The sequence below is a fragment of the Impatiens glandulifera genome, chromosome 7 (assembly GCF_907164915.1).
Source record: "Impatiens glandulifera chromosome 7, dImpGla2.1, whole genome shotgun sequence".
In the NCBI taxonomy this organism is placed as follows: domain Eukaryota; kingdom Viridiplantae; phylum Streptophyta; class Magnoliopsida; order Ericales; family Balsaminaceae; genus Impatiens; species Impatiens glandulifera.
In genome coordinates this window covers 40,794,608-40,822,125 of record NC_061868.1, presented here as the reverse complement: position 1 = coordinate 40,822,125, position 27,518 = coordinate 40,794,608, and the positions used below count along the sequence as shown (strand labels likewise).

Sequence of the window (27,518 nt, the reverse complement as noted above, 5' to 3'; positions counted from 1 at the left end):
TATTTTAATCAACTATTTTATTTTGACTAAAAATGAATAACGAAACGTATTCAATCGATGCATATCATATGCAACACAATTACGGAAATTCATTTAAGAAAAGTCGACGGAATAAGTTGAAAAGTTGATCATCTTCTTGAGATCCTTCTAACTATTTAATTTTGGTTATCATTCATTTAATTTGTTGATTTCTTATAATGTGAATGTATGTTTTTTATACTTAAACAACTATTATATTTTATAATATAAATAAAAATGATGTTATGTTACTTGACTTGTATTAATAGTAATATTGAGATTATAAGTTTGATCGTGATGTTATTTAACTATATCTAATTAAATATTATTTTATTTTTTATTCTATTTATCAAATCACTAAATTTATTAATTAAAATACTAAAATATTATCGATTTTAAACTATTATTTTTATCTTATCATTATATATTAATACATATAAGTATTTTTTATCAATCCATGTATTCTCAAAATCTCACCAATCATTATTTTTTAAATAAATAAGATTATTTAAAAAAATTGAATCCAAATTAAATAAGATTATGTAATATAAGTTTGATTGGATTTGAAAATCTATGAACAGTAAAGCTACATTTATTGAGTGATTGAAAATCTATCAAGGATAGACTTAGCTAAGATGTCAAAGAGATGGTAATGACCAATTTTATTTTCGGTAATTTAAGTAAGAATGAATTTATCTTTTAAAGAGATGAATTTAAGAAAAAATTAAAAGATTTTATGAAGAATATCATTAAAAAGGAATAATGCTAGCTATCCAAAATTTAATTTGAATCATAAAAATATTTTTTTTAGTTAAATTGGGGTTGATTAAATTACACATTTTGTTAGTATATATAGTCTTTATGGATACTCGTAATTATTTTATTTGGTTAAATTTTCATAATTTTATTAATAAAGTTATTTTAATGAATATTTTCCTTTTACAAAATTGAATAGATTGTAAAACATATATAGGGTAAGGAGGAAAATAAAGAAATAAATACATATTGTAAATTTGAATTAATAACACCAATTTGAAATATAAAGCTATATGTTTGATATAAAAATATCATCATTTTATTGTTTCACCTTACCCTAAAATTAGAAAATATTTCATAATTAGGTTTCTTTAACTATATTCACATCAAATAAAAATTAATTTTAAAACTATATGATGTTCAGATTATTTAAATAACTAATTGAATTATCTAAATACTTTTTTTCATATTCAAATTAAAAACTGAATTATTTAATAAAACTTTTTAAATAGTGTTAATATATAATAAAATAATATTTTTTAAAAATAAACAAAAATAATTTGGTTGATAATTTTTATTTTTTTTTATTTTTTTATAATAAAAATGTGACATCATCTCCTAATTTCTTAAAAATTTTTAATATAATTTTATTATATAATTTAAAAAAAAAATAATAATAAAACCTACTTTTATCCATTATTTTTATTCAAAAATTTATTGTTATTTTTTTTTAAGCTCATTCTAAATTTATTTTAAGTCACAAACTCTAAATCTTGAATAAATAGATTAAATAAAAATATAAAAAATTCAAGTAAAAAATTTGTTCCTATTTCATCTATAATTTTACTCCTAAATATTTTTATTGTTTATTTTCTCATATTTATTTTTAATTATATCAATGTTTTAAAAAATAAATAACGGTTATTTAAATTTCTATTAGTTAATAAATAATATATTTTCCTACACGGCTACAATTTATATTAATTCAAAAGTTTTTTTATTAAAATATTTATGTCCCCGTGGATACTTTAAACAAATGGATTTGGCCGGTTTAAAAAAATAATATTTATTTTCTTCGAAAAAAAAAAAAATATACCCGTGAAGATCGTGATCAGATATGCCCAGCATCGGCCACGTGTAAATAGGATATAAATATTACGTCATAAATACCGAAACTAACCCTAGAGAGTATTCCAAAAAAAAAAAAAAAAAAAAAATCGAAAAGCTTTAACCGCCTCGTGTCTGCCTGCAATATACGCAACTCTCTCTCATCCCTTACCACTCTGCATCACATTCACAGGACACTCGAAAAAGAAACGGATCCAAGAAAAAGACAAAATAACGATAACAGAAAACCCTAACCCTAGCCGCGATTCCTCTTCATCTTCCTCCCTTCATCCATCCTCACGGCCTCATCTTCCTCTCTCTCTCTATACCTATCTCCCTTCGCCTTCCCAGTTTACACTCCTTCGTGGTTACATACCTAGGTTTACAGGCTGTGGTTGGTTTGCGATGATGGTAAATGAAATGAAACGGTAAATTGACTGATAGAGAAGGGAGGAGATGACCGGAGGAAGATATCACCGTCGGAAGGAGAAAATGGACATCGATACGGACATGGCTTGTGATATAAACGATGATAATAAGCCTTGTTCAGTTTCTAGGGTTCCGGCGGATTTTCCGGCCGACAACAACAACAGCAACGACCGGGAGTTTGTAGGAGTGGACTTGTTTACGCAGGCACGGAAAGCACTTTCTGACAGGTCTCCATTTGATACTGAGGATGCTAATGTATCTTCTATACCTATACTTCCAACTGGTTTGGCAAATTCGCTTACTAAGCATTGTGATGGTCGGAAGAGGCAGAAGAAGTCTAGTTCTGGTGCAGCGGCTAATGTTAAGGGAGGTGGTGGTTTGGAGAAGACTCGAGGTTCTAATTTTTGGGGGAAGATGGAGGAATATTTTAGAACTTTGACAGTTAATGATATTGATTTTTTAAGCAGGACGTCTCATTTTTGCTTTTCTGATTTTGAGAACTACTTTAGAATTCCAGTACCAGGTAATGCGATTTGTACGTCTGGCAATTTGGCAACACTTATAAATGCTAATGGGGGAAATGGAAACGGAAATGAAAATGAAAATGGAGTTCGTTCTGATTCTTTTACTGTTGTTAAAGAGGAAAATCTTGATCAATCTATGGATGTTGATAGTTCAGGATCAGAAGCTAATTGTTTGAATCAAGAGGATATTTCTGTTCCTTCTACTTTACTTCAGCAACATCCGTTTAGCGGGTTTGAGTGGCTATTGTGTGCTAAGAACAAGATATATCTGAGTTCTGAGCGGCCATCTAAGAAAAGGAAACTTTTAGGTGGAGATGCTGGTTTAGAGAGACTACTTGCTGCTTCTCCAGTTGAAGGGTCAACATCTTTGTGCCATTATTGCTGTTTGGGTGACTCTGGCGATCAACTGAACCGTATAATTGTTTGCAATTCTTGTAACATGGCAGTTCATCAGAGGTGTTATGGTGTGCAAGAGGATGCGGCTGATTCTTGGTTGTGTTCATGGTGTAAACAGAAGAATGGAGTCCCCAGCTTGGAAAGACCTTGTTTACTTTGCCCCAAACCTGGTGGTGCCTTGAAGCCAGTCCACAAAAGAGATTTTGTGGATGAAAACTGCGATGTAAAGGATTTTGCTCACTTATTTTGTTCACAGTGGTGCCCTGAGGTCTTTGTAACGGATACCAGAACAATGGAGCCGATTATGAATGTTGATGGAATAAAAGAAACACGGAGAAAATTAATATGTTATCTTTGCAAGGTGAAACATGGTGCCTGTGTTCGTTGTAGCCATGGTACGTGTGTTGCATCTCTATTCTCATCATGTACTTCATTATTCGGTGGTGAGGAAGACTTCTTGCTTTTATTGCACCTATTGGAATACATGCTAATTTTCACCATAGCAACAGATTAAACCATGTACATGCCATTCAGATTCTATTCTGTTTACAGTTTCATAGCAATTTTTTGACATTCTTTTATATGGTCATCCCCACACTGAAATTTTCTTTAGCACAATTCAATCAGTGTTTTGATATATTGCAATAAAAGGAAGGATTATTATTTACCCTTTTGCACTTTGTCTCCTTTCCCTAATTTGGATATCTGCTTGTCTTTATCAGTGTTTGACACAACAGTCTAATTGATACCATTTCCCAAAAGTTGTATTAAATGAAGTTGGTATTTACGCTGTAAAAGGATAACTCGACTAAAGTTTGTTATAGTAAAAGTGCTTAGAGTGGGAATGATAAATGTTATATTTAAAAAGGGCTTTGTCTAGATGACTTCAGTGGAAAATATACAAGTTCAGTCTACCTTCTGCACACAATGGAAGCATTAATTTTCCCCGTTTGTTACTCTTTGCGACATTATAGCCATTAAAGTTAAGTTGATCTATGAGTTGCCATGTCACTATTATCCCATCTGAGGATTTCACTATGTATTTTGGTTATATTATTTCTACCATCGGAGGATTGCACAGTTAATGATGTTTTTCCTATTCAATTCTTATTCCAAGTTAGTCATGGCATGTATCTCATGTTCTTAATATTCAATTATATTGCGAACTTGGTGGGCGTAGCGTAAATCATTATTATCTTTCACCAAGACAAACTTGTTCGAAGTTGATTGATTATGCTATGCTATTGTTCACACATGAATACAACTACCTAAAGTTGTGTACATTTTTATACTTGCAATGGTTATTTGTGGAAGGATTTTGAATACCTTGAGTGTGAAGGATTTCTTTTGGAGTTGAACTTAAAATTTTAGAGAATATGTTACCGAAAAATATTCTGCTACTTGTAACTGTAGGTTTTTATAGTTATGATGGTTGGTAAAGATAGACAACTAGGTGCTTAACTGAAGGTTCTTATAGTTCTATGGTTGGTAAAGATGGACGACTATGTGCTGGTGCGATCAGGTTCTGTTATTAAGCGTCTCTTCATCCCTTGTATGATGATTTGCATTAATTATGACTTAGATTTGACAGCTACGTGTAGTATGTATTTTGTTTAATCAGTTCCAAATCAATTATATGCGAGTAACATCCCTCCCCTCACAGAAAAAAATGCATGTGTATAGAGGAGTTACAACTATTTCCATTATGTGGCTGATTTACCTGATGTAAAAATAGAATAATGTTCCAAAATGATGGAAGATCCTGATGAAGACTAAAAAGAACTTTTAGCGTCCTTTTTATGTAGCAGGAGGATCAATGCGAACTTGATATCAGTGTGTTGTATCCTTATATATCTTCGAGTTATTATATCCTTGTTGACAACCTTAACAGTTTTTGGTTGAGGCTTTGGTTCTCCTCTATGTAAATAACTTGTCCATTTACATTTTTCTTTGTATGGATACATCATAAGAGATATTTTGATGCTCTGTTAATCACAAATAACATGTTCCACTTTCTTCATACAATTTCTTTTGTTTGCAAGATGTCGGTTTTGAATAATTACCAATATTTTTGGCTTGTGTACTCTAAAAAGCCGACACGATCCTATAAAGTCTCATAATCTGCTGAGTACGATTCTACAACTATTTAGTTTCATTCTGAATCTGGACCGTCTTCAACAACATTACTAAGAATATACATCTCTTGGCCCTAACATGTGTATGGAAATAATCTTTAATGAGGGGAAGCAGGTGCAAAAGGAAGGCTGCGGAAATATGAAAGTCTTAGATTTGAGAACAGAGCCCAACGTTGTAGCCTTTCATTAGAAAAAATATTTGAATTTATGTGAGTTCTATGAGTGGACTTGCACTTATTAACATTTCTAACTTCTACCAACTCCTTAAAAAACTATTTATTTTGTCCTCAAAATCATGCCAACACAAGATTGTAAATTTGATCAGCTACCATGAACATATATGGAGCTTGTGGGAGTGATGTATTGGTACAATACCTGTTAGCCAATTTGGCATATGGAATAGAACTAGAAATTGGGAGCTTATATTTTCTGGCCTTAAAGCTTTGATACTAGATAGGGACCACTATTTTGATTGAAATGTAGAAGTTATGTTGAAATCTTATATTTACATTATTTAACCACAAGCAGAGATTTAACTTAAATTGGATAAAAAAATGTTTTCTTGATGGCAATAGTTCTTCATTGCTCAAAGTTTGTAATTTGTTATGCAATTACCATGTACGAACAGGGAATAATATCTTCCTTAGCATTTGTTTGTTTTATTGTAGAGTTATGGTGAGTTTACGTTAAAATTATTGATTCAGTGTCCAAGTGTTAATTCTATTATTTGTTGCCTTTTACTTACTCGGGCATGTAAGAAGTTGAGATCATTATCATCTATTTCTTCTTTTCAGGGAGTTAATCCATTGTTTTGCATTTATGCATGTTACTAATAGGATTAACTCCTAACATGGAAAGGAAGAAAATTAAAATTAGTACTGTTGCATGGCTTGAAATGGTTGAGTAAAATGATTAACTATTTATTGATGTATCAATTTTAAGAAACTCCTTAATCTTCTATAGCTTTGCTCTATAGCCATATGGATGCCACACTTCAGTCTTTTCATCAACTGTCAGCTTCATACCTGAAATGGTTACTCTTGTAAATATCTGCATTTGGTTGCTTACATGTTTATATTTGGTTGATTACATTGTTCTGGCTTGAAATTTGGACTTCCCCTTAAGCCTCGTCTTTTGGTTCTATAGGAGCCTGTAGAACTTCTTTCCATCCTATATGTGCAAGGGAAGCAATGCACAGAATGGAGGTCTGGGGGAAATCTGGGTGTGATGAAGTAAGAGTCTCATGTTATTTCAGATACAACTAAAATTATTTTTTGTGTGCTTCTATTGCTTGGATATAACTCAACCTAAGCAATCTTTGACATGCATTCTCCTGAACAGGTTGAATTACGTGCATTTTGCTCAAAACACTCAGGTGTGCAGAATGGTAGCAGCAATGAACAATCAGCAGATCTCTCAACAGTTAGTTCTGAGCCATGCAGTACAAGGCATCAATCTGTGACAGTAACAATAAACAGACCACACAAGTTAAAGATTGGTCGAAAAAATGGAGACAAAATCATACTTCACCTTGGAACTGGTTCTGATAATGGTAAGCCAGATGGTAGTCCACCTAGCAATTGTGGGCTGCATGAATCTGGATCTAATTCTAGGACCCAGACTGAGTGCAGCGATGTTGAGCTTCCAGTTCCTGTGGAAGCATTTGAAAGAACTTCCTCTAAGGAGGAGACACAGGAATCACCAAACATCAGAATCATTCTGACCGAGGTTGTTTGCCTTTCATATGTGATTATACATTATTTTTTATTGCTTTGACATGCAAGGAAAGAAGTTCATGATAATATTGTTTCTTCTTGTAATGATACCATTATGTACAGTTAATTAATCAAGGCAAGGTTAATTTGAAAGATATAGCTTCAGAGACTAGCATACCTCTTGATTCGTTGGCCGCTTTTCTCATAGTAAGGGCTCTGTACATGTTGGTATTGGGTTTAGTGATGGTTAAGCTTGCACTATATTAAGACCCTGTGCTGATGTCCATTTATTTAATTTTCTTGCTCCCTCAGGATGATTCTCCTGTGCCAGACTTGCATGGTGAAGTTGTGTCCTGGCTCAAGCGTCATGCTTATATAGGATCCTTGCAGAAAAATCTTAAAGTTAAAATAAAATCTTCAAAGGTATCACTAGAAGAAGATTCTGATTGTAGTTATGTTATAGTTATGGGTTTTTATTTTTCTAGTATAGCAACATTATCATTTGGCTTGTTATCTGTGTTCTTCATTTTTGCTTCCATTGATTTTGTAAGTGATGTTACACCAAGGATGTCTTGACAGCACCATCACCATATGAAAGATCCCCAATACAAATATCTTGAAAGCAATAAAAGTAGGAGCAAGATGTAATTCTCGCCAGTACAAGGAAAATGTGTTTATTGTCTGTGTGAACGAAGATTTTGTTGTATTGCTTTTAGTTTTTACTACATAATGAAACTGCCTTGAGTAGACACATAAGCGTGTCCTAACTTTTTGCCTGATTCTTCTTCTGATCGATTTAACCTCTGATAAAAAAAATTAGTAAATCGAGGTACCCATTCTATGAAAACTCTTACCTTTCCCTCTTTTATTGTGCCTTTCGTAGGCAAGGACTAATTAAGAAACACTAAAAAGACTAACTAAAAAAACTAATGAATTCAAAAGGCTAATTAAGAAAGATCTAGTAGGAAATAATATAGTCAAAACTATGCTAAATAGCATTTCCAGTTATACACATACTTGTGATCCAACTATGCATGAAGAATAACTGATTCCTGATGAGACAAAGAGAGCATACTCACTACTTTATATAATTTTGTAGCATTGAAGCTGCTCCATCTCTTTGCTTTATACAACATTCTAGTGCTTTTGTCAAATGTGTCATATTCTTTGCGATTTCTACTTTTTCCCTTGCTTCCTACCTCAATGTCAGCATGCCATTGAATTCATAGTTTCACTAGCAATTTTTTTTTGTCTGTCTAGTAGTCTTCATGATCCATTTGTTTATTCAATGGTGGAAAGTGGTAAAACAATAAATGTGAAAATTGTTTCTAATGTAGTTCTCTATATGCAGAAGGCATTGGAGCCTGTTGGAGGTCAAAATACATTGTCTAGCAATTCGCCTAAAGTTGAAGGTATAGTTGATGAATCATTAATATAATTTCCTTTACTGAGTTGTCAAATTTAATTCCACCAGGTATTACATAGATTACTTGTTTTGAACTCATTATTAGTCATACATGCTGCTTCTGTCCATGTTGGAGCTAGTCATGAAAAATCTCTTTGGTCTCAAATGAAAATACTATAAAACAAAATGTGTATTTAGGTGTCTGGATATTATTGTTGCAACTTAGTATTCTGAAATTACAAAGAAAGCAACACTTTTTTGAGTTCTTGTGGGATTAACTTCCTTTTGGATTTAAATTCTTGATCACCGCAAACTAGTAACAAAGAGCTTATCATTACATTACCTGTTTCCAGCCATATCAAAATTTGAATATCATGTTGTGTATTCTTATGGAATGATACAGGTCAAACTACAACCTCCTATTTAAATGATATACACCTTTTCCTTTAGCTACCAGTGCTAATATTATATTTCTTTCACTGGATTAGATGTGGTAACTTGGAGTAATATTAACTAAGTCCTAGAAGCTAGGAATGATAAAGATAAGAGGTAGATAGATACCTTAAAACTAGGAATCCTGTCATATCATCTATATATTAATTCTTAATAACATATCATAATTCCACATTTTGTAAGGAAGGACTACATTATCCTAGTACTTGTCCAGTTAGTACTTGTCCAGTTTTTCTAACTCTTCAATCAATGAATCAAATTTCAAACTTCTACGCACTTTCCATTCGTTTGCTCAATTTTGACACTTGGAAGATTGGTTATTGACAACTAATCACGTATCTTCTTTGCTGAAAGTTTGCCTATGATGCAACTCTGGTCATCAGTGTCAACCCCTAATTAGTTGGAAATACTCCTGATAACAGGGTTATTAAACCTTGGGATGTGCTTAGCTTCTGCTAATACTTGATGACATCACTTTGTTCATAAAATAATTTATTTTTGTAAAATCAGATGGAAGGCAATATATATATTAGATAGTAAATATTATTTAATGGAAGTTACTTGTTAGTAGAACTTTTTTCTCAGTTATGATTAGTAGTATGCTGAATATTGAATGAATTTGTCTACCTTTCTATGGGTTTCTTCTTTTCTTCTCTGCCTTCGTTAAATGGAATTCTGTATAAGTGATATCCTAGCCATCTTTCCTTGCACTCGTGAATCATTGCAAATTCAGTTCATTTCCAGCAGCCTACATCACCATGGAAATGAGTGGGATTACGACAAAATCTTCAATCCTCGAAGCACTGTAGTTGATTCTGTATAATGTGGTGGGAATCGAAGTGAACCACTGCTTCATCGGTGTTTGTAACTGTCTTTCATATGTGTCATATGGTCCAAGCAACGAACTGTTACTTCTAGACGAATGTATCTTGGTCAGACATCGTGGATGATCCCTGGGGAAGAGATTTCGAGCTGTGCCGTCGCCTTACATTTGAGAGTGGTTCAATCTCCTTATCTACGAGTGGGTAAGGGGGATTGATTAGGTCAGGGCCGTCAGGCTAAAGAAAGCAAAAGATAAAAGATAAGGCCTAAGGGCATTTTTGTCTAGTTCGGCGGAAGAACGAAGTAGTATCTAGGGCATCAGGCAGTTGGGCTTTAGTGGGCTAGCTTATCAAGGAAAAAATAAAAATAAATAAAGGACATTTGTTTTGCAGTAGAATAGGGAAAATGGGCACTAGATTATGAAGAAATAAATTGAGGTAGTCTATTCAAGATTCTATTTGTGGTTCAGTTGGATATCCTTTACCATAGATGTTTCTATAAACATGCTATTCAATTGCAAGCACTCAAAATTTATCTTGACAGAGTATCCACAATTTGGATAAAAGTTCCTACCAATCACAAACATGTTGCCAACTACTAAGATATCGTCAACTATAGTTTTAGCAAATGTAGATTCTACACATTTTATCAATCCATGAACACATCTTCGTTTAGAAGATGCAACCAATGGTATTGATGATGGGATGTTAGTTTTTTGAAAAAGGTCAACTTTTTATTAAAAAGAAAACTCAAGATGGATTTTGTCCCCTAGCGAGGCCTCTCTTATGTCTTATCTTGACTCCAAGCAAATTCACGATCCTAAAGATGAAAGGGTGTTCTCATGTATGCCTTCACTTGTTATGACGACCAATCCATGGGTTGAAGCAATGATAGAGAATTATTTTTGTTAATATGCAAATGTTATTGTCCATGGACATGTACCAACAGAGAAGATAATGTTACATGGTATCTTCTGTTTGGTATATGAGGCAAAGGCAGATAGTAGGTGGCTTATTATACAACTCTACCCAATCCTTGAGGTTAGGGATTTCTGAAACAAAGGAGCAATGATATAGTTTAGATAGTAATACTATTAATGTTATTATTATAGGAAAATTACTAGTTGTTATTTTTCAATTATGATGAGTACAAAAAAATAATTTTCATGTGTAATGATATGTTGAAATATTTTTTTTGAAAAAGGATGATATGTTGAATATTAGATGAATTGTTTTACTTTGTATGGACTTCTCTCTTCCTAAAGGGTTTCCCTTTAAATAGAATTCTATATTAAACATCTATAGTAACCTATCCTCTTTACATAGTAATAATATGATTACCAAGTTATTCATTAAAGCAAAACCAGTAAACACTTCTACTGTACGGCAAACTATGAAGTGTTACATAAGCAAAGAACAATTGGAACTTTTTCTTTCTAAAGAAACCTTTTAATGGAGGTGACATAATCTACCTGTTATCTGTTGAACTTGCTGCTGTATTTATTTCCCTTTCCTAATACTGTTTTACTCAAGAGTTTTGTGATCTTGATTGCTCATGATATGTCCTCATATCAAATTACTGAAATTAATGAAAATCGAAGAACTATCGTCTTACGTCCAATATCTTTATGATTTCTTTGTCAGGCGGTCCAGATAAATCTTCAAGTAGCGTTTGCTTAGCAACTGAGACCTCTCATATTGAGCAGAGAATGTTGGATAATTTCGAATCAGTTACGAGGAATGATATACCTGATTCAATGTAAGCTTTTCAATGAGTTCTTAATGAGGTAGCAATTGGTGTTGGAAATATTCTATGACCCACCATTTGTTTTGCACATTTTACAACTTAATGCTACCTATGCAGGAAAACTGAAGCAGGTAATAGTGCATTCATTCACCCTCTTATTGGTCAAGAATTGATAAAAGCATCAAATGGTAAGGATAGATAGACCAGTTTCTTATGGCTGGATTTTTACTATTGAGTTTTAGTGATAATTGATTTCGGATTGTAGCTTTAGGGAACCCAGAATCTTCTATGATGTATGCATCTTCCAGAGCTGATGGAATTTCTAACCATGGATTTAATATGGATCAGTTGGACATGGTTAGAAATTTAAGTCCTTCAGAAATCTCTCCAGAAGAAGATGAGGTTGAAGGAGAAATTATTTTTCAACAGCATCAACTACTTCAGAATGTCCTTTCGATGAAACACCTAACTGGTCTTTTTTCTTCTCTTCTTGAAATTTGTTGATGTTTATCCTATTTATAGCTTCATTACTTATTATTATCAACAATCATTGTTTTTCTTTTATCTTATTGTGTTATTTTAATTTGTATGCCATTGCAGACAACTTAGCTTTCAAGGTTAAGAATACTCTTTCACATGAAATTGATAGTGTGAGGGAGCAGAAATGGGACGCTGTACTTGTAAATCAGTACTTTTACGAACTTAGAGAAACAAGGAAGCAGGGTCGAAAAGAAAGGCGACATAGAGAAGCTCAGGCAGTTTTAGCTGCTGCCGCCGCTGCCGTCGCTTCTTCATCTAGGAATTCATCATTCAGGAAAGACATACTTGATGAATCTGCACAACAGGCTGTAAGTTCTTCAATTTTGTGTAATAAAATGTAGATATGAATGATGTCATGTATTTATTTATAGCTGATAAGCCTTCTAGTATATCATTTAACTTCAACTGCTAATACTTGCATCTCTGTACAGAGTCTTTTAAAAGTAGATGCTTTGGGTGGGAATTCTAGCATGTACTCTCATCAACAACGAACAAAAGATGCTGCGACAAGGTTGTCTTCTCAATTGGTCTTGATGGATAGGGCTTCAGACCAGTCTATGGGAGACATTACTAAAGACAATCTCAGAATTTGTGAGATTTGCATGCGCAATGAGACAATCTTGAGCCCTGTCCTTGTCTGCTCTAGATGCAAGGTTTATTTTTTCTCCCACTCTCTCTTTAACTGTATTCTTTTGTAAGACCTTCTACTGTTCTAATAATGTTCTTGCCGCAGCAGGTGTCTGTACACTTGGATTGCTACCGCAGTGTTACTAACACTGCAGGTACATGGCACTGTGAACTCTGTGAGGATTCATTGACGTCTAGAAGCTCTAGTGTCCCAGCACTTAATTCAGAAGATGGGCCTATACTTGCTGCAGAATGCTGTTTATGTGGTGGCAATACTGGTGCATTCAGAAAGTCTGTTGATGGTCAGTGGGTCCATGCATTCTGTGCAGAGGTGAATCTTAATCTTCTATGGATGGCTTTGGTATGTGATTTGTTCTCTTTTTTCTTTCTTTAACACGCATTATCGTGTTTATAGTGGACAATGGAATCATCATTCAAGAGGGGTCAAGCGAATCCTGTGTGCAGACTGGTATATTAAACTCATTTCTTTAGTTGCTCTGTTAATGTATTCACAATATGAAGATCACATGGAATTGTATTTGTTCTGGTCATGATTCACAAGAAGCTGTTGTGACTTGGCCACAATGTCATTAAATTTTGTTGTCCTTTTTTTGCCAACCTAAAATTTGGTATAGCATTTGATTGTTCCATTTTGATAAAAATAATAGGACTCAACCTTGAAAGGGAACGATGTTTGCCTCATCTGTTGCCGTAAGAAAGGTGTCTGCATAAAGGTGGATATTTTTCTTGGCTTGAAGTGTTCCATTTCTTCATTTACTTGTTTTGTGAGTGTTTTCGAATGAGATTATTGGGAAGGTAAGATAATGATTTATTTTTATGATCAACAGTGCAATTATGGCCATTGTCCAAGTACCTTCCATCCTTCTTGTGCTAGAAGTGCTGGCTACTACATGCATGTCAAGGCTGGTGGTGGTGGGAAGTGGCAGCACAAAGCTTATTGTGATAAGCATAGTCCTGAACAGAAAGCAAAGGTGGATTACATATGCTTATGGCAGGAAAATATAAATGGTTTGATTGTCACTGTTTTTGTAATGTGTTATATTTGTCGAATTTCTTCTGCAGGCTGGAACTCAAAAACATGGTATTGAGGAACTAAAGAATGTAAAGCAAGTTAGGGTAAGTGAACCTTATGTAGTAGTTGTCTACGTTCAATATGTGAATCCCATATATTTTTGGAAATGAAGACCACATTTCAGCCTCACCTTTTGCATATTAAAAATTAGCAAGAATTGCTTTGAGCTGAATATGCAGGACTTGATACCCCTTGTGATTTCTTTGACATCCATTCAATTCTTTTCTTAGCAGTCTTATTTTCTGGTACACTAGCAAATAACTGACGTTTAAATAGGAACTTTGATTAATTTGTTTCTTGTGCATTTCTAGCATTGTGTGGCATAAATAATTTGGCGTACCCACTTTGAAGCACGACCATGGGGCACTATCATTTGCACCCACTCTCTTTACATGTTGTTTTCCTATAACAATTCCAAGGAAAATCTATTGAGCAATTGGAGTTGTAACTGTCCTGGGATTCATATACAGCTTCATGCATGTAGTAACTGTTGACCTATTATGCATTTTTCTTGGCTTAAGGAGGATAGTGAGAGGCATGCTGAATATTAATTATTCAGCGCCATTGTGATTTCACTGAAATTTGATCTTAAACGACATGTTCTTATTAACAATTATGACCTTTTGTCTCCGGTTGATTTCTTGGCTTAAAACTGTTTCCCACGTTATAAGTATTTCTTTTGATGCTTCCATGTGTGATGTTCTGTTTCTTTTGTTTTCAGGTTGAATTGGAGAGACTCCGGCTGCTATGTGAGAGACTTATTAAAAGAGAGAAAGTAAAGGTGTGGCTAATAATTTTCCATGTGGTAACTTTTGTCTGTACATGAGAATTATATGTTCCATCTGAAAATTGGATTATTTAAAATATCATTTACTTAGCATGCTTGTTAGTTTAATAACTGTATTTTTCTTGTTATTTTCATTTCTTAATCAACATTGTTGTATCCAAAGTAAAAAAAGGGGTACACATACATTATATTCATCACCTCGTATCACGTCATAGAATGTACATCATAGAATTTATTAAATTACATTCAACAGAAGTATTAGGCACTTGACATACAGTTTGGTGAAAAATGGATGTGTGTGATCTATGGGCACCGTTTATGAAGCCTTAGACTATCTTATCCAACAAATGAAGCCTAGGCTGACCAGCATTTGCCCATATATATACATATATTATTTGTTATTTATTTTGGAATTTTCCAGTCTCTGATTCTCTGTTACCTCTTAGGTTTTATGCATTGCTGTTGTTTTTTATTGAGTCATCTTTTTTAGTCTATTTCCTTGCAACCAGAATATGAAACTTTGCGTTATCAAATATTAGGAGTAGTTCATTATATTTTGACACAACTCTTAGTTATGTGTGTGTGTTGTGGCATGGTTTTTGCAGCGTGAATTATCTCTCTGCAGAGAAGATGTTGTTTCTTCGAGTAGAGATTCTTCGCTTTTATCTGCTCTGGTTCATAGCCCCTACTTCCCAGCAGATGGTAGTTCAGAATCTGCTACAACCTCTGTCAAAGGTAACACTGATGACTGTAGATCTGGTAGTGAAGCTGTGCAGAGATCAGATGATGTAACTGTTGACAGCACCACCACCGTTTCGGGAAAGAGACGCATTAGGTTTACATTGTCAATGGACAACGACCAAAAGACTGATGACAGTTCCACATCTCAAAATGTTATGCAAAAACCTTCAGATAGGGTGTTGTTTGGTGGGAAACACATTCCTTACAGACATAAGTTGGTTCCTAGACCTCTTTTGGATGATGGGGATAAGTGGACAAAGCCAAAAAAGGTCAATCTTTCTTTTTCCCTTTTATTGTCTCTGTCATCATTAATAAATGAAAACTATCTATATTTAAATCTGATTGTATTGAATGTAACAGCTTGGTGAAACATTTGAAAAGGAGCTGATAATGACATCAGATCAAGCATTGAAGAAGAACCAACGGTTACCAAAGGGATTTGTATACGTTCCTGTTCAATGCCTTTCTAATGAGGATGAGTCGATTCAAGATCCTTATTCTGATAAACCATTGGAACATGATTGATAGCTCTCGCTCGGTTGAGATATTTATGAAGCAATGACGTGGAAAGCCTGGACAATGAATGTTTTCTTGTGTAGTTTAAAAAAATGAAATTGATGGATTTTTGTTTTAATCTCTAGTCCAAAAATTGCTGTCAAGCTAGAGAGCGAGCGAGCACCCCTTATCTTTTGGACTTGTAGCTTCTGGTGGGTATAGAGTTGTTTCAGGCTCGTTGTTGTATATACATTATGTACAGTGAGTGGGCTAGGGAGGGAGTGTTGGCTTAATTTGGTTGGTCTCAATGTTAGTTTTTATTTTTTATAGAGAAAATTATAAGCTCCATTGTACTCATTTTAAAAAGAATTTTAGAAGGTTTGGCTCTGTTAAGTACCCATGTACATAATATCATGACATCATTGCCTTAGATTTTAGAAAGCTGCATAATTGAACAGAATTATTTGCTAGAGATATGATTACTTTATACATTATTGGTTTTCTTTTCTTTTCATCTTCTTCTGCACTTATTTAATTTGTGTTTATTGTACTGTTTGATATTGATCTATTTTTAAAAAAATGTTGGAACACCCTAGTATTATAATATCATGGACCCCAAAACAATTTACTTAGGGCAATTTACTTAGGGTAAAATAAGCATTATGTCGAGAAATTTTCACTAACACGATTGGAGGTATGAGCAGCATATGTCCCACCAAAGATTAAAAATTTGAGATGGTAAATTCAATCCGATTAAATAGTTTATAAGACACCCTGCGATATTAACCGAGGCACCGAAAGGACCATGTATAAAATGATTTTTCAACTTCTCTAAAGTAGGATATTCAAATAATTGTCACTCAAACCAAACAAATATATGAATAACTTTTTGTAATTATAATTAAACAATTATGAAAAAAAAACTTTAATTATTATATGAGTTTAGTTTGTTTGTTACCAAATCTATATTTTTGTTGAATAAACATTTTAGTGTAAGTCAGAACTTATTCAGCAAAAACAAATTAATTAAAAAAAAAAAAAGTCTGAACCGACTGGTTAGAAAATGAGATAGGACTGTCGGAGGGAGGGTTTCTTGAAGTTTTTCCGATTTGTGTTGATTAATTAAGAAGATGGACGGACCTCCGACGAATGATTTCTGTTCTATATGCCATAACAATTTCACTACCCCATGTCAAGCCAATTGCTCCCACTGGTTCTGCGGTCAGTACCTCTCCTCAATTCCTCCTTTTTTATTTATCGCCAATCGTTTCAACTCATTATTATCTCTTGCAAATCATCTCTTAATATATTATTCCTATCTAAACTTGTCAACGCTCTATGTAGTAATGTATCTAGGTAAGGACACATTTTCATGTGTTTCTATATTATAATTGTCTTGATTTCTATTAACAATAGCTTTTAGGGCTTTACAGACTGAGGAGATGTGGTAAGATCACTCTTCTTTTGTCTAAATTGGAACCTATGGATTTTGCATTTTGATATTATTGTGTAGTACTCATCCCTGATGATGGATGTATTCCAAGTATCAATGAATTTAAAATTATCTTCACACAGAAACACAGACTTCATAGATTGAAACTACATTAATGAACTTTAGCCCATCCATGTAAAAGGGGAGGAATGGGTTGTTGTCCATGTAGTTATTTACCTATATGAAAGGATTGGGCCAAACCGAATAAATTGCTAGAGCATCACAAGTTTGTAATTTTAGTGTATTAACTCAGTTTTTCATTACGAGGTTAGAGATTGGTAACATCTGGGAGTCTTAATGTATATGTTCTAAATGATATATTCTTTTGTTCATCAATCAGAAGATTAACTTTGAAAAGAATTTACTAAGTTATGCAAGTTTATACTAATAAAAGAGTGCTTTGGTAGTTCTGTTACTAATATTACTAGAAAAGGTATATTATGTTATAAAGGAAATTTGATGTGCTCTTTCAGATGGAAAAATAGTAATATGAAAATGCAAGACTCAACTTGTATAGTGATTTGTAGTTTTTCTAATATTGTTTTGAAAAAGACCTTAAATTATTTGGAGGGTACTTAAAGAAGGAAAAAGGTGATTTGGTTGAAACACCAACTACTGGGTTCTTAAGTTACATAATATTATAATTGTTCTTCATTGACTCCTTTTGACATGTGTATATTCATGCTGAAATGAAATAAGTAGACTTGAAATTCATGTGAATTAGAAGAAAGAAATCACTCATCAAAACCATCTTTTTACAATGACTTTGAAATAGTAGGGGAAATGCCAATCCTTTCTGTTTATGAATGTATTCCATTTTTAGTATTATATATGGAGATCACTGCTCAACATTTTTCTGTCAATACCATCTAATACAACTGTTCAACAAACTCAAATTAAAGCATTCACAAGCAAATGTATCCGGCTGTGCCTCAACTTATTGTCACCTGTTTCCAAATGGGCTTGCTGGAAAGTTTATGGAATTTTGAAAGGCATTGTAATCTTTCCAATTAGAGTAGTAGCAGCTGTCACAATCTAACAGGAGCTGAATATGCAACAGCAATCCAAAGTTCATATTTTCAAATGGAAATTAAAGCTTTGTTTGATGAAGGGCTATTTGGATTTAATTCCTCCTTATTCTAGCATCAATCAAATCCATCAACTAAAATACCAAATTACCTTTACTCTATCTTTATAACATTTTAAATATTAAATGCAAATGATATTTTAGTCATATAACCCAAATAACCCCAAAAATCCTTCTTTTCATCAAACAAGCTCTAAGCTCCCGGGTTCCCTGAAGTAATTTTTACCTTCATCCTTACGAATGAAATGCTCCGAAAAGAAGTAAAATCCACACATCTTCCTCACCCCTTTCAAGTTCTTTGCGTGTATCATTTTGCATAATCCGAAAAGGTTTCCTTAGGATTGTAACAGGAAATTAAGTCAGAGATTGATTCACCCATTGAGATCAATTCTTCGATATGACACAATTGCAAGACTGCTATTTCACCCAATCGATTCCCACTAAAATCACTTTTATTAAAGTTGGGAGTCATGGCGGTGAAATGTTGTGCTAGCCTCCACTAGGGAAAAAAAAGAAAGAGGACTGCAATTTCTAAAGCTTAAATGACTGAAGTATATAATCCTCAATTCCTCATCCTGCCTATTACACTATTTTTCTATTGGGTTTGTAGCTTGTGTTGTGTATGCTTGCAGGTCGTTGCATTCTTCAGGTTTGGGATCATGGCTCATCCTTTCAGCCTTGTAAATGCCCTTTGTGTCGTCGAGAAATTACTCTGCTTATTCCAAGTAGGGCTTCATCAAATGAGTGTAATAGTTCAGAAGTTGCTGAGGTTTTTGGAAGGATTGAGAGATATAATAGACACTTTGGTCAACAAACTAACAGTCTTGTCCAGGTATATAGATTATGTCATTTGTGATTATATACATATTTCTCGTCTTAGTATGATATTTCTATTTCCTCAAGAATAATTATACATTATTGTGAGTTTTTAAAGAGAATTTGTGAGTGATTAAAGACATCTCATTTTCTTGTATAATATAATTAGTTGGTAATTAGACTATTACATAATAGGATCCAACTGACTATTTCCACAATTATTATTTTTTCAGAGGATGCAAGATCTCCCTTTTCTTCTTAGAAGGTTAACAAGGGATCTAATGAATCCCCAAAGATCTCTTCCTTTTGTTCTGAGGATGCGCGTTTACTTGGCAGTTAAGTTGTTCATCTGGATTGTCATATATGCGTGCAAACCCATGTATAACAACAATATATCATAATTTTCGTTCACAAGAAAATAAGTTTTTTTTTTAACATTGTCATTGGACAGATGCTGGTCAGTGTAATCTATATTATCAGTCCCGTTGACATAATTCCCGAAGGTAAGCTCTCTCCGTTTGTTTTAGTTTTACTATTATAGACATCCATATTTTGATCGATATTTTGCCTCAACTCAGGTATCTTGGGAATAATTGGTCTATTGGATGATGCCATCATAGCACTCATATGCTTCCTTCACGTCGCTGCCCTTTATCGATCTGCATTAGTTTTTCGACATGGAGGTTCGTGATGCAACTACATTTACAGAGCTCCGAAAGTAAACTGGACCAGGTAAAAAAACCAAGGATTAAGAATTGAAGAATGTAAAACATAGAATTATCGGGTTCTCTTATACATTTACTCCTTTTCAGTTAAATTTTCTCTCTTATACTATTACGATTGGACAACAGTTTATCTCGTCTATTATGATGTTTGGAATTTGGATCGAAAATGGGCAGTGTTTCTTCTAGAAATTCATCAACTCTTGCATAGTCAAATTTGTTGTTGATATCTTTGTTTGGTAAAAATATGTATATTTTTGTCATTGGTTTGGTTTGTACAATAAACAACTTTTCATGTTGATATTTTATTATTAAATGTCTGTTTTTTTGATGATGATTCTATTAATATATAAAAGAAAAGTTTCAAAAATAATTTTATATATTTGGCCATTTAAAGTTATTAAATGAACTGATTTAATATTATTATTAAGTCAATTTATATATTTATCTTCTGATAGGCCTATCTATCTCTTGAATCTAATTGGTAGGGACTTGTTGAATGGCTGTCCATAACATTATTTATTGTGTGGACACTGATAATTGTTTATCTTCAAACAATTATTTATTTTAAAAAGCTTCCATTTTTAGAAATTATAAAGAATAAAAAAATGTCTTTTAATATCCAATTCTTCACTGTTTTAACAAATTAAATTAAAAAAGTAAATTATTTGTTATAAAGTTGAAGATATTTTTAGTTTGTCAGTCCATTCAAATTGAGATAGAATGAGGACATCCACGGTTACCACCACCACCTGTAACGATATCTTCCTCCGTAACCGCCGCCAACCTGATCTCTATCACTATCGTCTCCGCCGCCAATTGTCAACAGTCTTCTGTTTTCATAATCATCGTCATCATCAGCTCTTACTCTCTGTAAGCTTCTCGCGTCAATGCTAGTTTCAATCCATTAAAACCTGCTGCTGCTTTTCTTTTTATGTGATTACCAAAACCTAATCATATTACCTAAACTGACCATAAAGCTTCAGTTGTTGTCCAGAGGACGTGCACCATTCGAATTCCATCATCATCTTCATCTGCAATACTAACATACTCTGCCTGCAAAGCGTCATCGTCGTCATCATCATCGAACAGCCAAATAAAGGTTGAAGAAGAAGATGAATCATGTGAACTTGTGAATGGGATGGAACTTTCTATTTCAACTGATGATGAGTTGGATAGTGGTAGTAGTAATGTCAGCATTAGGGCATATTTTCTTCAAGCAGTCAAGAACAATAATGGTATAGGAATCTTGCTTCTTTCCGATATCTTTGGTTTCGAAGACTCCTCTACTAGAGATTTTGCATATCGTGTTGCCTGTAATGGATACAAGTAAATACTACTACTTTTGTTTATGTATTTTTATCTGTTTAAATCATGTGTTTGTTTCATACAAACTCCAATTGCAGTGTGCTTGTACCGGATCTCTTTCGTGGCGATCCATGGGCAAAAGACAAGCCAAGAGATCTATTCGAAAGCTGGCTATCCAAGCAGGACACAACAAGGGTAACATCTGACATAATTGCATCGTCGAAATGGTTGTTGGATGAATTCGAAGCTGTAGGAATTTCTAAAAAGCTAGGACTCATCGGTTTTTGTTTTGGTGGGGGGAGAGTTGTTGATGTTCTTGCACGTGACAAAGGCAAGAGTTTTAGAACCGGGGTTTCGTTCTATGGAACAAGGATCGACACCTCTGTTGCAACGGATGTGAAGGTGCCGATACTGTTTATCGTGGGCGATAATGACCCTCTTTGTCCAATCAATGATTTGGAAGGTATTGTAAAGAAGAATGAGAATGGGAAGAGTTTGGCCATCTTTAAAGGAAGAGGCCATGGATTTGCACATAGACCTCAAACTCCTGAAGAAGATGATGATGCAGAACAAGCTTTTATGAAAATGAGAAGTTGGTTACAAAATAGCTTTGCTGCTGAAGAAACCTAATTCAATTCAGGAGTTTGCATTTGTAATAAAAACCATCTTATTTTGCTAGTGTGACGACAATGTTTTGTTTTTCAATGATATAAACTTGAAAACAAAGCTCCAACAACAAGAAATATTTATCTCATTTCTTTATGACATATGAGACACATTACAACATCAATTGATGATTTCAGTCCAAACAATTTAAGAACAATCTGGGAAACTACACACCACAAGTCAAAAGCCAAAAGGGAAAAAAACAGTTTCCTCATCTCAACTTATAGAGGTTCTCCTCAACCAAATGAGATGCAAAAAACCATCATTCTCACTCCTGTTCATCCTTCAAAAATTAAAAAAAAGTATTTATTATGTTATTAATCATATAAAAAAATTAATGAAATGGATGCATATACTGAATAACCAAAGGTAATAAACAGGTCTCTTAGAAATATTTGTCCCTTCATAATTCCATTGTCTTTCTAACACACCATTAGACATTGAATTTAGGGTTGGTTTCGGTTATCCCTAATAGATTGGTATATGATCTATCAACACCCTATATCAACTATATCGTATGGATTGGTTTTTCAAGATATCCAACTTTAAACATTACATGTTTGTGAACTTGAAAGAAGTTAATTAAACGAAATCAAGTCTATTAGTACCAACAAATAATAATTGTTTAAAACTAAAGTTTTGGAATTGAATAAATGTAACCAATTTTGATTGATCATAGACCTGATTGGTTCGGTTATTTGTCTAAATATAAATCCGAACCTAATAGATCTATTTATACTCCATCAAGACTTTGTATACGGCCATACATCCAACGGATCGGATTTTTTTGGTTGGGTAGAGGGAAGGCAGGTTGGGCTGCTCAACCCTAATTGAGTATTATGTTTCTCATATAAATAGGAAGTAGTATGTATGTATGTATGTATGTATGAAATGGATGAAGTTAAATGATGAATGAAATGGATTTTGTTTTCTAATCTAAAGGGCTTATGGGTCATTCCTCTCACATTTTCTGTTGATTCTCATCCCTTATTCTACCCTAAAGTATATGAGGATTGAGGAGTTACATATTCTCTTTCGATTCTCCATAAGAATGATGTGCAGGGACAACTATTCTACTGTATGTATCTAATGTATTCAGTAGAGTTAGATTTGTTTTGATCAAACTAAAATTGAAGTATGAAAACATTTAACATGTAGGATCATTGAACAACCTACCAGAGATGAATGAGATTCTGGGTTGGTTGGAGCTGCTACCAACTTTGTAGTTGATGAATCAAATTTATATGAACATTCTGTATATGCAGATCCAATGCCAATACCAGCACCAAAAGCCACTGATGCCCAACGTGTTACTGGACTCCCTGATGCATCAAATTCGAGAATATTTAGTTATTAATTCAAGTCTCAATTGCATAAAAACCTAAGACCCATAATTCAAATACCAATCCTGCTATATATTCTACAAAAGAAAATCGGTTCTCCATCTCGCGTTAAATCTAGAGGAAGTTCGCACATGAGTTTATTGAATAGATAGATAGAAAAAGGTCTTGTCTTTACAGTTACCTCAAATAAGAAGAAGAAGAAGAAGAAAAGTGGAGGAACAAGAGGGATGACACTCACTGAAGAGGAGAAGACCGGCGAAGGAACCGCCCAAAGAAGAATAGACGAATCGACGGAGACCTAAATCGAGACAAGCATCCCACTTGGCATTCAGATCGTGCGGCGGAACAACCACCTTGCTGTCGTCTACCATTTCTGCGTCAGGATTCTTCTCTCTATACTGCAAATTGAGCTCGACGACGATGATGATGATCGGAACTTCGTGAGGGCCTGAAAATGTAGGTTTCAGGAATATGATCATTTCATAAAATAAAAAAAATGGGCCTACTAATTGAGCCCATTTAAAAACAAGTTCATTTTATATTTTCCTATTTTTTAAAAATATTTATCATAATATTTTATCTTTTCAATTATATATATTTAATAAAAAAAATATTTTGTAAACAAAAAAAATTACAATTTGAATTTCTGATTTTTTTTTTCAAACTTCTGATTGTTAAAGTTATACAAAATGAAATTTTGTCCTAACATAGTTTACAAACGCGTTTAACTTATTATTTATGTTATGAATGATACTAATTTAATTATTGGATTTTATATAATTAATAGTCAAAATTAAAACATTTTGTTTGCTAAAATTCAATAATTAAATTAATGAGGTTGATATTTTATTTATAAATGACATGTATATAATAAATTAATTAGTTTGAAACGGTTAAACTATTTTATATAAGAATTATGAGATTGGAAAGCAGGTGAAATCTAAATTAACCAAAATAAGAAGCTTTAGTTTTGACAATTTAATATTTGTTTTATTGACTACTTAGATTAAGCATTACATTATTAATTTATATGACAATTTGAATTATATACTAAAAATTTAATATCATGTATAGTATAATTTTTAATAATAAAAGTCTTGATTTCTTTTTAAGATTTATTATTCTGAAATATCAAACTCATGAAAATATATCGATTCAATTAAAAAATTATAACAATTTTCAAACATTTATATTGAGATTAGTCAAAGTATAGTTAGGGTAACCTGATAATCAAATAAAATTGATTTATACAAATAATCTTAAAAAATTATGTAAAATACTATTTTACGGACGATTTTGGTATCAGGAGTGAATTAAATTAAAAATAAATTAGAACAACGGAACTTCTAAATATAATTTGTTCGGGTAAGATTTTTAATTTAATCTCCACAAAATCACTTTTCAAATTAACCATTTCTTATTCATTACATCACTTAAAATTATTTCTAAAAGACTAAAATATTTTTTTAATTTTAAATTTATATTTTACATATTAAAAATTTTAATATTAAATTTTAATAAAAAAATATTTTTTTTATTTCAATAACTTTTTACTAAGATCTAGTTTGTTGTTATATTTTATAATTGATTAGTTTAATAAAAATAATAGCATAATTAGTTTATTACTTATTTCATCATTCTCTAGGGAGGAGGGGCTTCTCGACTAATGAGGCAAAATAAGAAATGGATATTGGTTTTATTTATTATATTTTATTTAATAAATTCGTATAAACAAAATCAAACAAAATTTTAATATTAGCACCTTCTATAATTTTTTTATATGGTACAAGAATAATACTAATAAAAAATAGTAAATGTTAAAGATTCATTAATACAACCATAAAATTGTGTGGCAATTTCATCTTAAAAAATATTAATGGTATTTGGTTCAATATATTTTTCATCGTCTTCTACTACTAATCGTCATTAGTAGTCCCAGTTCTTCCTTCATTTCGATGTCTATCAAAATTAATGGGAATTTCTTCTATTATATTTATTCGGATAAAATTATGCAATCTCGCAGTTGCATTAATAATATTCAACTGTTTTTCAATTGAAAATTCTCGAAGAAAACCCAAATAAAATATTATGTGACATTTGTTTTTCCAAATTTCAAAAGTTCTCTCAATGCATTATATGATTGTTGTTGTTGTGACAAAAATTGATGTGGGTGATGTGGGTGATATGGAGTATGGCGACATGGTGTCATGTAACCAACCATATTTTTATAGCCAGCATCAACTAGGTAATATTTACCTACCAAAAATAATACATAAGTTTTGTTGCATATTTTATTTCACAATTAAAACAATTAAGTGATTAATATACATGGTATTGGATGCGGAAAACCATATATTGGATTATTCCGAACTTTGTTAAGGACTGATGAATCGTGCATAGAACCCTCAACACCAGCGACAAAATATGTAAATAACATATTGTGGTCACATATCGCTATGACGTTTATAGTTGTACAACCAGTTCGACAACGCCAATTTAGTGACTCACTTGCCTTAGGATGTATTCGTACATGAGTGTCATCAATAGCACCAATACAATTCTATTAAAGACAAGACATGAAATGGATTTTTTATTAATAATATATAAAACAAATGAACTATTATTAAACATGAAAAATGAAAAAAAATACTTACCTTAAATAATTTTCGAATGTTAGTTGTGGTGAACTTAACATGTACTTGTGTTTGATTAATGGGTTGCATCTCATCCTTGTATAGCTGTATTAATGATTTTAACACTTTTGATACTATTTTAGACATCGTAGATTTTGAATCACAAAAAAAGATGTTCACCGCTCCCATACTTTCACCATTGGCAAAATATACTAAAGTGATTAATACTTCCTCTTCAATTGAATTTTACGTCCACCAACTAAATTGTAATGTGTTACACAACAATTTATCAACCGTCTAACACATTCACAATTCATTCTTACAACTCGAAAACATGAATTATCATTATTCATTAAGACCTGTACAATTTCAACACCATGAGTGAAAGGATCTTTAGGTAAACGTTGAACTATTCAATAAATAATGTTCCGCAAACTTTGTAAGACAAATTGCGACCAAATAATTTACAAAATCATCATCAGATAAAGTACTCGTGTCAATTTCATCTAAATTGTTCTTTCTTTTTAATTTTTGTAAAACAACTCAGAAATACTAATATTTAAAAAGAAGATCTGAAAAAAAAACTCAACAAAGAAAAGAGGAATGTGTTATGATTTGTGAAGAGGAAAATATGACCATAAAAGATAGACAGATGAATGTGTTATAAAATATTTTCTTTATAAGTAAAAATTCTTTTTAATTTGTCGACAAGAGTTTGATTGATTTGAGTTTTTATTTTTTATTTTTTTTATCTTTTTATTATTATATTATTCTAACTATTAAGTAATTTAATTAAAATATTTTTTATTTACTTTTATTAAATTAAAAATTTTAATATAAAAATAAATAAATTAATTCATCCTACAAAAATCCCAATTAATATATATATATATATAAGTATTAAAAATGTATGTTTAACAATGGATATGGCCACAATCTCAGGCTAGAACCATTCCCGGAAAGAAAGGCGAGAACTTGTTTGATTTGATGATAATTTTATTTTTAATTATCTAATAAGTCAATCAATAGAATAAAATAGTTTTAATTTATTTTTATAAATTTTAATTTAAAATATTATAATAATTAAAAAAAATGATTTAAACAAAGAAATTCTAAAGAAAAAATTAAAAAAATGACCCAATTCAGGAAATTTTAAAAAATATTATTATTATTTTTTATTTTTTCCGAAAAATAGTAACGTTAGAATATTTATATATATATTGAATAATGTCTGTCTTCAAAGATTTGTATCTGCCATATTCGGGAAATTTTTATTCCGAACATAGTTATGTTTGGGAGATTTTTGTCTCGAACATGACTATGTTTAAGAGATTTTTGTCCCGAACATGGTTATGTTCGAAAATTTTTTGTGGCCATGTACAGGTGAGAGAAAAAAAATCGGGAAAAATTACCATGTAACATGGCTATGTTCAGGAGATTTTTGTGTCCATGTGCATGAGAGGTTTTTTTTTCAGGAAAATGATGTTCTGGAGATTTTTATCCCGAACATGAATTTTTTTTATTTTATTTCTCTGTCAGATTCGTGACTTTACTTTCATTTTCAAATTCATTGCCCCTATCACGACTCATAATTTAGTTAACTAAAAACTTAAGTAACCTATTTTATTTTATTTTTCATCAAAGATTATTTTTTACCAAAAA

General features: G+C 32.3%; 4 protein-coding genes across 5 annotated transcripts; 3 read left to right on the top strand and 1 right to left on the bottom strand.

Annotated features, from left to right (window-relative positions):
• Nucleotides 1–1,989: 1,989 nt before the first annotated feature.
• Nucleotides 1,990–16,297, top strand: LOC124910660. 2 transcript variants are annotated; one of them, XM_047451336.1, is made up of 19 exons: nucleotides 1,990–3,625; nucleotides 6,512–6,597; nucleotides 6,707–7,093; nucleotides 7,204–7,287; nucleotides 7,393–7,503; nucleotides 8,435–8,492; nucleotides 11,404–11,518; nucleotides 11,624–11,694; nucleotides 11,772–11,978; nucleotides 12,107–12,354; nucleotides 12,478–12,699; nucleotides 12,783–13,004; nucleotides 13,089–13,142; nucleotides 13,342–13,407; nucleotides 13,522–13,665; nucleotides 13,757–13,810; nucleotides 14,488–14,547; nucleotides 15,159–15,563; nucleotides 15,655–16,297. In XM_047451336.1, the coding sequence occupies exons 1-19, from the start codon at nucleotides 2,338–2,340 to the stop codon at nucleotides 15,817–15,819; spliced, it is 4,047 nt and encodes a 1,348-aa protein (XP_047307292.1). In that variant the 5' UTR covers nucleotides 1,990–2,337; the 3' UTR covers nucleotides 15,820–16,297. The 2 variants fall into 2 exon arrangements, with proteins under 2 accessions (XP_047307292.1, XP_047307290.1); XM_047451334.1 differs by having other exon boundaries at nucleotides 8,432–8,492.
• Nucleotides 16,298–16,840: 543 nt separating this feature from the next.
• On the top strand, nucleotides 16,841–20,008 carry LOC124944977 (E3 ubiquitin-protein ligase RNF170). Its single transcript, XM_047485331.1, has 5 exons — nucleotides 16,841–17,010; nucleotides 19,001–19,200; nucleotides 19,418–19,519; nucleotides 19,636–19,687; nucleotides 19,763–20,008. The coding sequence occupies exons 1-5, from the start codon at nucleotides 16,920–16,922 to the stop codon at nucleotides 19,873–19,875; spliced, it is 558 nt and encodes a 185-aa protein (XP_047341287.1). The 5' UTR covers nucleotides 16,841–16,919; the 3' UTR covers nucleotides 19,876–20,008.
• Nucleotides 20,009–20,538: 530 nt separating this feature from the next.
• On the top strand, nucleotides 20,539–21,947 carry LOC124944976 (carboxymethylenebutenolidase homolog). Its single transcript, XM_047485330.1, has 3 exons — nucleotides 20,539–20,779; nucleotides 20,904–21,235; nucleotides 21,313–21,947. The coding sequence occupies exons 1-3, from the start codon at nucleotides 20,630–20,632 to the stop codon at nucleotides 21,842–21,844; spliced, it is 1,014 nt and encodes a 337-aa protein (XP_047341286.1). The 5' UTR covers nucleotides 20,539–20,629; the 3' UTR covers nucleotides 21,845–21,947.
• Nucleotides 21,943–23,659, bottom strand: LOC124944979. The gene is made up of 3 exons (XM_047485332.1): nucleotides 23,462–23,659; nucleotides 23,057–23,202; nucleotides 21,943–22,163 (listed from the first exon to the last, which is right to left on the bottom strand). Exons 1-3 carry the CDS (start codon nucleotides 23,592–23,594, stop codon nucleotides 22,149–22,151), a joined length of 294 nt encoding a protein of 97 aa, XP_047341288.1. The 5' UTR covers nucleotides 23,595–23,659; the 3' UTR covers nucleotides 21,943–22,148.
• Nucleotides 23,660–27,518: the final 3,859 nt, after the last annotated feature.